Source organism: Heliconius melpomene, chromosome 19 (genome assembly GCF_056956725.1).
Source record: "Heliconius melpomene rosina isolate 202511_hmr_F chromosome 19, ASM5695672v1, whole genome shotgun sequence".
In the NCBI taxonomy this organism is placed as follows: Eukaryota; Metazoa; Arthropoda; class Insecta; order Lepidoptera; family Nymphalidae; genus Heliconius; species Heliconius melpomene.
Window position 1 is genome coordinate 2010341 of NC_140407.1, and position 14143 is coordinate 2024483.

Here is a 14143-nt window from a genome sequence, read left to right on the forward strand (position 1 = left end):
CGTTAATATGTTTCGGAGTTTGGATGTTGCTTGTAAATTCTATTATCTTATCAATCCAATAAACAAAAACTTTGAAAGATAAACTCTGATAGTAACTGTAATATGAAACGTAAATTATTTGGAAACTCATAATTAGCTATACTAAATACTAAAAGACCACTGTGGCCTAGTATCACAAGCGTGAGACTGTAAGCGCAAGTTTTGGGTTCAATTCCATCTCGTGGAAATAAAATATTTAATATTTTCACAACTTCGCTCTGATAACGAGGTGAAGTGCGGCGTTGAGTTCCGCCACCCACAGAATTGTGGAGAACGGGGGGATTGTTTTTACCTACTCTGGTAAGTGCATGTACATCGTGAAGTGAAAAAAATATATACAACAGTGGCACAGCGACTGACCTTACAACGGTAGTAAGTTCGACTCCTACTCGGGGGAATAAACCATTTTCAATAGGTACTCCATTAGGTATTTAACAAGACATCCTAACCTCGGCAACTAGGTTAGATTATGTAAAATAGGGAACGGAGTGTTGTGGCACTAGAAAGCTTACGTTAATATATATTTTCCATATACATATATTATAACATAACTAAATGAGATGGTGTGCTAATTACTATTAATCCTAAGCAATTAATGTTTATGTGGCGGGATTTAGCTAAATTGTTCGTGTGATTTGAGACCTGTCTAGATATTATAGTATGTAATATTTTGCATCTTGCACTTAGCTATTTAGTAACTGATTTTAATTTATATTTTTTTGTATCTATGAAATTTTAACTTTACTAAATTTCTGATATTAATCAACAGTCTGACTATAATGAGGGTTGTAAGTTAATTATCCTCATTTCTCCGCTCTCGCAAGCAAAGCGCGTACGTTGAGTTCCGTCACTTTGACGTGACACAAAGTCCGGAAAGTGGAGAAAAGATGGAAAGTGGAGAACGATGCATTTCCCTGGCTACCCCGCTAGTTATACAGTGTGAAAAAAATATTAAATTATATTAAATAAATATTTTTTTTTATTTTATTAATAAAATATTTTAATTTTATTAATAAAATATTTTAATTAAAAATAGGGAACGGTATGCGTTAACACTAGATCCTCTGCCTTCACTGTTCCCTTTGCGGGATACAGCGTGAAGCTGATTTATTTGTTTATTTTAAGTAAGAATCGAATCCACATCTTAAGTCGTTGCAACAGGGCTGAGCAACAAAGTAAATTGAGTTCTACACAGTATACCTACTAGCATTTTTATGACATTCGTTGCATTTAGATTTTGAACTTTGAGCCAATATTCTCTCGAGTACCTTTCAGATATCGCATTTACTATAAAGCGGAGGAAATGGCATATGTGTCTTTGAATTTAAAGCTGACTATATTTTTATTTCTTTTGAAAACTTAAATTTTAACTGAACCTAGATGCTCTAAAGTATCTTATATAATACTTATATTGAAGACTTGGCTTTATGAGTTATATAAGATTTTATATTAATATTTGTATAGAAATACATTTGGTAGATATTGCGTGAAGTGGTGACCATGATAGTGATGATTGTGAGTTCGATTCCCACTCGGAATTAACGAATTAACTATATTCACTTATTACTCGTTCGGTGGAATTTGAGACTCCACCATCTAATACCTAATGTCTCAAAAATAAAAAAAAAATGTTTATGTTTAACTGTTCAAAAATTGTATACAAAATTTAAAAAAATCTTTTCCAGTTGATACATTAGACATCATCATTTGACACCAACACATCTCATTCCAGACATTAACACAAACAAACATACACACATACATGTGAGCTAATCTCGGATTGTAATTTACAATCAATACAGACGGGTTTTGAACTTTTAGTTTGAAATGAATATAAACGTCTAGAAGCAATCAAAATCAAGTACACATTTTTGTTTAGTAAACAAGGAACAGATGGCGGCATAAATTTTAAATTTCTCTCGACTCTGGGAAGCACATGCTATTGATCCTCAATTTAAATTATAAACTAAGTTAATAATTATTTTTTAACTTCGCTTTTCGCTAGAATTTGAGACATTGTGTGTTAAGTGACGGTACTCAACGCCTTGTTTTGTCTTGCAAAGTGTAAGGAATAAAAAAAATATGTGCTTCTATATTTAGTAAAAATGAAACGTCAGGCACCAAGTTTCCTTTACAAGCTAAATGTTTATTTATTATTTATCTTTATGCTGTACCCCCACATAGCCAGAGTAAATCTGGAAACCTAGTATTAAGACTCTATATTCCCATAGAGACCCTTCCATTTTCTACTTTCCGCCGAATTCTGGAGACATATTGAGTGGCAGAACTCAACGCTGCACTTGGGCCCTTTTGGCTCTTCGGCCCACTAGAGAGAGGAAATGAAAATACTAAATTTTAAATGTCCTCGAGTAGGAATCAAATCCACAACCATCAGTTACAGTACAGCTGCCCCAGCATCAAGACCGCCTCAGGGTCTCTCTCTATACGAGTATTACAGGAATATTTAATAACAAATTGATTGGCACATCAATTAGTAGCCATCCTCGGAGCGACAGTTTAGACTAGACCTGACAGCCTGAGCCCCTTGTTTTACATTGAATAAATAAAGAGATGAAGTTTCAACGGATTCAATAAAACTATGTAAATTTAAGAAAAGTTTGTGTTTTGAGAAATAATAGGGAGATATGCTTGTGTAGATGCTTGTCTGTCTAACTGCAAATGTAACGATTGTAGGTTCGATTCCAATATGAGGGGATTTACTATTTTCATGTTTATTTTGCTTACCCTGTGCGTGAAACAAAAAACGTAAACTGTATCTGTTTCTTTTTGTTTACTTTCATTATTAAATATGTATTCCCGCGATTAGCGTGATGGATAAGACCAATCTCTACTTTTTCCCCTTTTTGGAGTCTTTAGTGGTAGTGGCAAAAAGATATGTTTTGATTTACTATATAAATTAAAATATTTACCCAGTGAAAATCAAACCCGCAACAGCGTGAACACGGCATTGTAAGTCTTAAGATATTTTAATTATAATATAATATATATATATATTTTTTTACATCTGTATAAATATAGCTTGTCCAAGAATCTGTTTTAACTAAATAGGCTAGAAAAAAAAATTAATTAAACTTTCATGAATCCCAGAAGCAAGAAATAATTTTCGTGTTTTTGCTCAATTTCAAAGAATAAAACTTTGGATATTTTTAAATACCATCGTTCCTAGAACGGTACTTAGAGGTGAAGAAAAGGTTGTGTTATCTATTTTATAATTAAAGAATCTAAGTTAATAAGCAATGTCATATTGAACTAACTTTTATATATCAAAGTGTTATTTTTTTCATTTTAAATAACACTAATTGAAATATCTATTAGCTATGAAATTAAAGTTATTAAAACGAAAGGTTCCCAACATTATAAAATAAATAAAATTAAATATTCTCTAGAATATTTTGATGTTTTATACTTTTTACCTTAAATATTATTTATCAATTTTACTCACTTAGTTTTCCATTAAAAATTAATTATCGAGCCTCATGCCATACTTCAAATTTCAGCTGACACAGCATTAAAGTCGATGAAGATTACCTAGTAGCCACCTACTACGTAGTAAAGAGTTATGGTAACTGCAGGTTATGGGTTTGGACCGTACACGTGGAACTTAAACCTAGTTTAAATTTAACAAGCAGCTTTACAAAACACAGAATTCCTCTTGAAAAACATGTTTTTTATTGAAATAGTTCTAGTATATATGATATAAAAAACTTGATTTCTTTCCTTTATTTGCATTATTATTATTTGCGTTTTAACTTACCTTCTTCTTTAAAAATTTTCGTATTAAAATAGTGATAAAACATTAAAAATTATAGAAAAAAAATTAATATAATACCTAACATGTGTGCAAATTGAGGCCGTCGTGCTGCACCTGTATCCATAAGATATGGAATATTTTCATTTCAGGGCAATACAATGTTTTTCGCTCACTCTCGTAATAAAATAAAACCCGGTGTTGAATTCAAAAATTGTCAGGATGTGTGGAACAAAGTGTCTTAACACTAGGTTCCCTCTGTTTACTCTGCTATACACGGGATACAGGGTAAAACTGAAAAAATAAGGAAATTTATTCGAAAATCAATTCCCCACTGAAAGAAAAATCACATAATGCCTAATCTCGTAAGTATATGTAAAAAGCCGTATTTGAAAATTTCGTTTCAATAAAACGTAGGTACTTGTATTTCTATCGTTCAATTGCTGTCACAATGTTTTTCTCAGATTTCTTCAAGTCGCGAAAGGCTTTGATATATATGGCTTTAGCTGTCATTCAAGTCGAGAATTTATTCCAGAATGTTTACATAAAATTTACTTAATAGGGAAAATTTCATATTATGTACCTAAGTAGAAAAGAAATAAATATTTAGACGCTATTGTGAAATTTTATAAAAAATGCAGTTAGAGAAGTAATTTTTATAGGCAATGCATTTCTCCATTATAAAACACGCTGAATACAAAGTAAGGCCGAAACGGAGAAGAGAGTTGTAAGGCTCTAATCAACTATTTTTTTATTTTATTAATTTTCCTTGAAAATAAGCAAAAAACTAAAATGTTTAATCATATACATAAAAAAACTACATTTAAATATCAACAGCAACAGTTGCAGTTACGGAGTAATTGTGGCTTTTCAAGAGTTCGAGTGAACAATGAATTTCTTCGTACGAAAGTTAAAAAATAATGTTACATGTGAAAATAATCTCTTTTTAATTTATTTAATGAAAAATCTTAACATTTAAGAATACAGAAAACTTATAATTCTCTTACTATTTGTTGTTATTTAACATTTTTCCCGCTTAAACACTCGCCAATCTGTGAAATGAAAATAAAATGAGTTCATTATTTATATTTTCTAATTTGCTATCCTAGAAATATGGTATGTCGAAACTTGCATAAGTTATGCACTTATAAATATATGAAATTAATTTCACTTCCTCGCTCTGGTAACAAATTAAAGTACGGCGTTAAGTTCCACTCTTTAACACGCAATGTTTTCAAAATTAAGTAGTACATGTACTGAGTGTATGAACACTACATTTTCTATGCCTACACTGCTACATGAAAGATATAGCGTAAAGCTAAAAAAATATATCTAAATGTAAATGATATAAAAAGCTGAAATTCCAAGTTCATTTTGAATTTAAATGAAACATGGAGACTCAGTTACAAAACATAATAAGAGCCTCTCAACAGTTATTTATAACACCCTCGAGCTTAGATGGAAGAAATCTCTAAACCTCTTGTGATTTTATTTATTTTCATACAAATGAAGGCGACTTACTTAGCATTTTAGTTTGCCGTTTTTTCGTTATTTATATATTATGTAGGTATATATGGATACTGAGAACCTAGTGTTGACACAATCCCTCAAATTTATTATATTATACAATTTAATTCTTAGCAATAAATAAAACAAAGTAATCCTATAGGGATTCCGTTTTTACCTTTTGATATACGGAACGCTTAAAACAAAACAAATATTCTAAGTAATAATTTCTTCCTGTTAGAAGTTTATTAGTTGCTTACCTTACATTGTATTTAATATCCCTAAGATAGCGAAGGTTCCTTATAGGGTCCATTATAATAATTATGGGCAACAATGAGGACAGCGTTTAATCAAAATGCCTACATTGAGTAAAAGGGTTATCTTATATTAATCCTTCTAATAAATATTCAAGGGTCATTCACTATACTGTAATTACGGATAATTGATATATTTGTGTATTTAATTTTGATATTTATTTTTTCTATAGAGCACCTACTTAGTAAATAATAAAAAATATGTATGTGTTTTACAGTTTTGTTATCTAATTGCTAATTCGAATTACCATACCAATGAGAGAAGCAAAGTTGAGAAAGAGAATATGAAAAATTCTTGTGGCTTGCGCGATCCATAATTATAATAATTAATACTTATAATTAATTAGTACTCTATTTTTATAAATATATCATATAATTCGCATATTTGATCTAATAACAACAAAAAAAAACAATGACATAATTGCCCTTTTTTTAAAAAAGTAGTTAAATGTAATAAATAAACTATTTGTAAAAAACGATTTTACCTTTTGCAATATTTTTAGAAGTATAAATTCGTTATCTTCCTCTACCGTTTAACTAATAAAAAGAAAAGCTCTATGTGAAAATTTCTAGAAATTTCTGTTAAATTTTCGTTCTATATATCTATATATATAAAAGGACTTGTCCTCACTGACTGAGGTAAGACGCACGCACAGCCATAACCGCTGTGCGTAGGAACGTGGAATTTGGACAGGTGTTTACTTTCGTAATCTGGACATCCACTAAGAAAGGATTTTGAAAAATTTTTGCCCTAAAGGGGTGAAATAGGGGTTCAAAGTTTGTATGGAAAAAAAAATAAATTGGCACCGATTTTTATAAAATTTAAAATTTAGATTTTTAAAAGTATTTAATTGAAACGTGTTTCATCGTTTTCTAGAATTCTCCCCCTAAGGGTGCAAATAAGGGGTTGAAAGTTTGTATGGGAAAATTCTTAATTCGCCACCGATTTTTATAAAATTTGAAATTTAGACTCTTAAAAATATTTAATTGAACACATGTTTCATGGGTTATTAGAATTCACCCCTAAATACGCAAGCAAAGCTGCGCGCGTCCGCTAGTCTACATATAAAAGAAATTGTTTAAATTTATGAGTATTGGAAGAAAAACTTTCAAATAACCATAAATAGAAGTAACAGTTTCGTTCTGTCAGACGACGACGTTACAAACTATGTTTTATGACTGTGGAGAACCGAAATATTGTATACGTTGTTTTCCAACGTATGAAGATAGAGTATATATTTTTATATTTTAAAAGACTTTTGTTAAATTGTATTTGATTTTACATTCTAATATAGGTTATCGTTTCAGATGAAAAAAAAACTCTGGTTTTTCTAAATTCCCAAGTAAATGATTTCAATATAAATCTTTTGTGAAAATAGAAACGTAGAGTTCCGTAACTCAACAGAGCAACAAAGTGTCAGAACACTAGATTGCTTATCCATATTACTTATCTGTTTTCCTCGCTACGTATAATCAATGTAAAAGCTTCAATCTTATCACTTACTTCGCCACGTATTACAATTTTCATATTGCATTTCACAATAATTGGGAAAGTTTTTATAGTCGCCGTTGTAATTTCTTGCGCAAATACGTTGGATTCTGAAAATTTTGTAATATTTAGTATTAGAAATAAAAACATATCGAGACAGTAGTGACGTAGCGGCACTGTGTTTAATTGTAAGCGTGACGGTCGTGGGTTCGATTTCCATTCGTAAAAATTAATTTCTTTCCATTTTCTCACTCTGGTAACAACACAACATAAAGTGCAGCGTTAAGTTTTGCTACTCACCAACATCAAACAACATATCAAAATTTGGGATTGTGCATGAGAAATGAACTGTCTTAACAATGCGAGGGTATGCAGAGTTCTACCCTCAAATATACTCTACTATATCTACTAGTAACTTTTTTAGCTTTATGAGTTCATCATAAAATCCCGTTATGTCCGTTCCCGTGCGAATTACGGGATATCACCTCTTTAGTTCCCCCTAAGACCCCCCCCCCATAAACCATGTGTAAATCACTATAATATTAGCTTTGTAGGCGCTCAGTTATAACTTTTGTGACTAATAAGGTAGATATCGAACGGTTTATTTTGGAAGTGATTTTTATATATTTGTATCATTTACTTTTATATATTTTTTAATATATGTAACAATATCTAATGACAATTAATTTAAACATGCGACAGCGTTTTCAGCCAAGTTAAAATAAAGAAAAATTTTTTTGTAAATCATTAAAAAGTACATACGTTTACGTTTACACATTTTAATACACAAAAGTAGTTTAATTGATTATAGTTTGAAATATGTAAACTGTACGTCGGAAGGAATAAAAGACGCAAATATTTCATTTTTATGCACGGTGTGCAGAATTACTATGTAAATATGTAACAGATATAAGAGATTCAGATAGCTAAGTTAGTAATAACAAATGTACAAAGATTCTTTTTACTTACTTATATGTGGTAGGACATTTTTGCAAGAAATTTCTACATCCTTTCACAAAAAAATCTGTTGCCCAAAAATTTGTGTCCTTAGGATATCTTATAATTGGTTTCCTATAGTTAGAGCATTTTGAACGTATAATTGAAAACACGAAGAATGTTATGATAACTGAAATATTAAAAAAAATAACTAATTAAGTATATTTATTATACTTTATATTTCTCTTTTATTAATAATTATTTCAAACTAAACGCCACACTTAAATAAATGGTCGATCCCCACACGAGGAGTAAATTGCTTTCATTTCCTCGATATGGTAGTACAGAACGCGGTGTTAAGTTCCGAAATGTTTCTCTCAGAATACTGAATTTAGACAGTAAGTATAGAATCGAGGCATATGACAGTAGGTTCTATTAATATAGGCTCATATACAGTCAACGGAATTTAAGCTTTCGTTTGTATCTGGAAAAAAAGACACACAAACAAAGCCGCATGTTTAAAGAAATCGAACGATCCATAACTGTACATCCTCTACAACCAAAATACGTCTGGAAGGCATCCCATTTTCCTTTTCTCAATATAAATTGATACATTATTGATAAAACAATAACAAGGGTATTTTGCTTTCTTGGCACAATTTCAAAGTACTCATCAGGAGGTTATATTATTTATTGCAATAAATACTTGATAGAATTTTTTGAGCCTTTTTTAGTTACACGCTGTATCTCGCACATAGCAGGATAAGTAGAGGGAACGTAGGCTACGTAAAGGGAACCTACCCTGCCATGTGCATGATAGAGCGTGAAGCTAAAAATATATAATTTTAAACAATAGAATATTTACTTTAATGAATGCACTTTAGAAAATTTTAATTTCTCAACTCAGCGTGGAAATAAAGTGATTTTCCAGTACCTACTATAAAGAAGTGATTAAATAAACACCTCACCTAGACTCCTACGCATAGCGCCAATCTGAATCGATATAAAAGTTTATTTCGAGACATGTTCTTGGAAACAGTTGTGGGAAACCATTTTGTTGCGTGTACCTTTTGTTGTTCAAGAAATATAATATTTGTAGTCTTATATAATAATTTGTTGTAGTTTTTATTTATTTAGTTTTTTTCATTTTCTTCTAATAAGGAATATAGAAACAATCCAGTTAAACTTAGATAAGGATCGTCATCCTATCTAGTCAGAGTCACTTCAACGGATTTTATTACACTTTTTAAATGAAACTCTTCAACCACTTTTAAATGTTTATAAAATTAAACGTGGTGGGATTCAAATCCACTTCTCTTGGAAACTGTCCAAGCGCTCCTACAATTAAGCCAATATTTAACATAAATAAGTTGTTACAAGCGTATAAAAAATCGAAGAAGCTTGATGAGTATTTCTCAGCGATCACAGCGATTGGTCGACTTCCAAGAGGTGCGGGTTCTCGTCGAAGTACGTCAAATTTTATATATGTTTTCTAAAAAAGTATTTTTTACTCTACAGTGACGAATAGCTTTAACTTTAAAAATGAGAGAGAATCGAATCTACAACCATCACATTTACTGTTAAATCGTTGCTAAAAATCATAGAAAGTTAATCTTATTACCAAGGTGTAGAGTTTTTAAAAGAGGGAAAAATATTATAAGATATTTATACCTAAATGGGTCACGTATCCAATTAATAGCTAATTAATGCTAGTTGGCTGGAAGGAAAGGGTCTCGCCAATGTAACTATTGATGTAATTTTACAACTAAAGAGGCATACGTGACGATAATATTAAGCATTTTAGATGTTGTGTGTGTTTGTTTTGAGGCTATTCATGGCGCAGGGATTGGTTATGGGTTCGATTTCCACTCGGGAAAATTAATTATTTAATATATTCATTTTCTCACCCTGGTAACGAAGAAAAGAGTGTTGTTAAATTCCGTTTCAATTGCCTCAACACGCATGTCTCCAGAATTCAGCGAAAAGTACGAAAAGTACGTAACGTAAATTCAGCGAGAAGTGTAAACGGAATATCTTAACACCAGGTATCCAGGTTCCCTTTGCGTGCAATGTGTAGCTATATAAAATATATTTAAAAGTACGTTTAGTTCTTACAGGATTGAATCCTGGATAGAATTGAGATAGAAATATAAAATTGATTGACGCTGATGGATTGATCTATAATGTAATAAATCTCAGCCCTTAATGATTCCTCGAGAAGCAGCGGAGTTTGTAAAATTAATGATATAATTTGCTTAAGTGTACATTAATATATTTTGTTGTTCTCTCACTCCCTGGGCTCTATATTTTTGGCACAAAATTTTAATTATTAGTGGAAACTTGTGAAAGTTAATATATTAACTAATATTTCAAAAACATACGATTATTAAAGTTAAATTGTATACTCAAAAATAGAATTTTCGCTTTACTATATATTTATATATTTGGAATTTTATTATTTCTTAATATTTTTTTTTCATCTGTCTGACATTGTTGTCCAGGAGAAAATCACATGAATATTAAATTTGCATCTTAATGCAAATTTAATATTCATATTTATATTATGTGCGCGACAAATGGACGAATTATTCAATATCACGCCAACCGATTTCGATAATACAATTCAAGGGTAGTTTGATGAGAGTTTAGTAAGGTTATAATTACGGGATCCGGTGGAATCGGTCTTTTTAGTTAAAAGTTGTAATTATTTAAATATATAATTCAAAACAAAATTATAATGAAAGTTAAAATCAACACTTTACAAAACATGACCTACCTATCTATTGGCCGCGACGCCAAATATTACGAAGTCCCACAGTATGCCAAACCTCGTTTATTTTTTGGCAAACACCAACTACTCGACTATTTTTCCTCATAAATACCAAAAAGCGCTTTCTATTACATAATTATATTTATCTTTTATGGGGGTGGAGCCGTCATATCAAAAGATTTATGGAGCAGTTACTTCGCTATCGAATACTTATAGTTTTGATAGCTGCTTCATGGACAGTTTTGGGTAAATAATATGTATGTTTTTTAATAAATCTTTGTAGCTTTAGTTTGGAGTTTTTGATTTATATAATAAAGAAAAAGATATTATTTAAATCAACATTTAATTTTATAAAGTAAGAGACTTTGTATAGATAAAATAATTGTAATATAAAAAAAATCCAAATGTTTTCTACCGCTGTCATGGATCAATAAATTTTTTGCGAAAACTTATTAGTTTTTACAATGCCGAATGTAATATTATTGTTATATTTTACAAGTTGACGCACTTTTCTTTATGACTGTACTAAAAATAAATATTCTTCTATGTTTCGTATGATATGGTATTCTGTTAAGATTTATTTATATATTTAAAATTACTTATCATGTAATTGCCAATGGGATTTGAAAATTTAAAAAAAATCACGTTTTTTTGGTTTTTTATTTGAAAAACAGAAATAATAATGAGACCGGTTAGTGTCTATACTCTCACTCACTCACTTCTTGTCAATTTTCATTATTATCCAGCCCAGGTCCCCGGCAAACACCATATACGCGATTTTGATTACGCGGCGAGAAGTGTAAATGCTCTTGACTCTTGACTCTTGACTTCTTTTGAGGTACGGAAGCCTAAAAATGTCTTGTTTATATATTATTATGATTGTATAAATACAGTATAGATTCAACATTATAACCCAATGTTTAAAATATAAAAATATATATAGTGTACATAAAAGACCATGTCATATTTTTCGTCTTACACTTATATCATTTGTCGAAAGTTTAGAAAATGAAATGAAAAAGCATATCTATGCAAATACGAAAATAGCAGTTTTCTCTGATTAGCTCGCTGGATGTTGGAAAATTACAGTTCGACGGTACACGTGCGTAATATTAGGTATATAATTTAGATCTTGGCTTGGAGAAAGAAATAATTATAGCAGTAATGTAAAAAAAATATATTAAAATAATTTTCAATTTCTATTTCTTTTACAACTGCTTTCTATTTGATTGTACACACGATGGTTGTGGGTTCAATTACCACTCGGGAAAATTAATTATTTTCAGTTTTTTTCTCACTCGCTAGTAAGAAGACAAAGCGCGGCGTTGAGTTCCATTTCTTCAACTTTTTCTATGTTTTCTTAAAAGAATTTTATAATGAAATATGCAAAAAAAATACGAAATAAACTAAAATATATTGTGAACCAATAATAATTGCCTAATAAGTTTCTAATATCAGTAGCTTGTTAGATTAATTTACGATAGCCTTTACCAGAACAAAATCGTTCAACGTATATAATAAATTTGGAGAACCCTTTGATGTGTCCATAAACATAACTAAAATAGAGTATTCGTGTTCAAAGGAAATTATCGAAATTTTCAATTAATGGGGGGTGTGCGAAGTAAATTTTGGGGAACTGATATTAAATCCACGATATTTGTAGATTCAAATCCTGAAAAGACCGAAATGCACTGACAATAAGTATACATTTTTCTGCTCAAAATTCGCGAACGCCTTAGAATAGAGAAAATTGATAATTTTAAAACACTCTATTCTCCTGTTGAGGCACTCGAGTATCTACTCTCTATCGTTTTCTACCCATTTTAAGAGACTTTTTTTAACTCAAACATGACGAATAAAACTGATATAAATAATCATTGCGCAGGGGAATGTGAAAAGTTGTGGGTTCGATTCCCATTTGAGAACATGAAATATTTAATATTTACATTTGATCGCTCTGGCAACAAAGTAAATTGCGGCGTTGAGTTTCACAAGTCAACACGCATTGCCTCCAGAATACGGCGGAAAATGGGGGACCGAAGTGTCTTAACAGTATGAAACCAAGTTCCCTCTGTCTAAAAATAATAATAAAAAATATATATACTTATATATTTTTATATTTTTACTTACTTTATATTTTGTATAACTCATCTTCTTTCAGTGAGATTTTCTAATGGAAACAGCAGTTTACATTCAATAAGATAATAAAAAAATGAAGTGCATTTCTTTAAGTACTTCTTTCAAAATTTACAAGATATTAAAGAAATATTATTTTTAAAAAGAATGAGTCATTGGAAATGTTTTTAGTTGTTTTATCAAACATTTTGCTATTCGCAAAAAGCAATATTTAAAATATTGCTTTTGGATTTAAGAGACTTAAGGCTAAAGAGGATTTTATTTATTTTGATTATTATTAACAAGCGTAAGGATTCCCTGAAAGATTTTCTTTTGTCTTTTAATCTTAAGGAAATTAATAACATTATGAGTTTTGACTATACTTATACGTATATTATATTTTTTTATTTTAGAAATAAAATAAAAATAATCACAATTTGCCAATGATATCCTGGATTTTTTATGAAGCTGGCCTCAATAAAATTCAGAGCATGTAGAATTGGTTTTGAAGATCCAGTGTTAGGACACGGATACACAAGTACCACTCAATTTTCAAGACATTTTGTGTTGAGTAGTGAAACTCAACGCTGGTCCTTGACTTTTTACCAAATCCACAACCATCGCATTTTTAATAAGAAGCTTCACCGATGCGCTACGACGGCCTAAAAGTCTTTATATAGTTTAAATTTTTATATTTACCACTAATTTGTTTATTAAGACTTATAAAATCCATATTGACACCTCATTAATAAAGGACATTTACCTTTTCCATACAACTGATATGAAACAGAGAGCGAAAGTGCTATAGGAATAGAAACTTAGGATAATATTACTACAGCGAGGGAAACTTCTACTGGTCAATATATCGTTTTGTCTGTATGTTACCTTGACTAATATAATTTTATAAATTAATCTTTCTTTAATATAAATAAATTTAGAGTGATTCTTATTAGTTAAATGCATGTGAAATTACTTAACACTAACGACCTAAACATGGTTTTGGCTGTATTAAAATTATTCTTATAGTATAGTCAAATTATATAAAATCTTTATAATCATTGTAGTTTATATTATTGCAAATTAACATCTTTGTCTATTGCTGTAGGTTTAGTACGATGAGGAAGCATTGTTCCTTCAAGGTATTCAGGTTGAGAGAGAGAGAGAGAGAGAAGATCAAAGTGTCATAGTACTACTATAAAATATCC

The 14143-nt window shown here is 30.3% G+C and overlaps 1 protein-coding gene across 1 annotated transcript; it reads right to left on the reverse strand.

The window, feature by feature from the left end:
• Positions 1-4828: 4828 nt before the first annotated feature.
• On the reverse strand, positions 4829-8668 carry LOC146528286 (uncharacterized). Its single transcript, XM_085202799.1, has 4 exons — positions 8602-8668; positions 8087-8243; positions 7133-7227; positions 4829-4860 (listed from the first exon to the last, which is right to left on the reverse strand). The coding sequence occupies exons 1-4, from the start codon at positions 8666-8668 to the stop codon at positions 4829-4831; spliced, it is 351 nt and encodes a 116-aa protein (XP_085058925.1).
• Positions 8669-14143: the final 5475 nt, after the last annotated feature.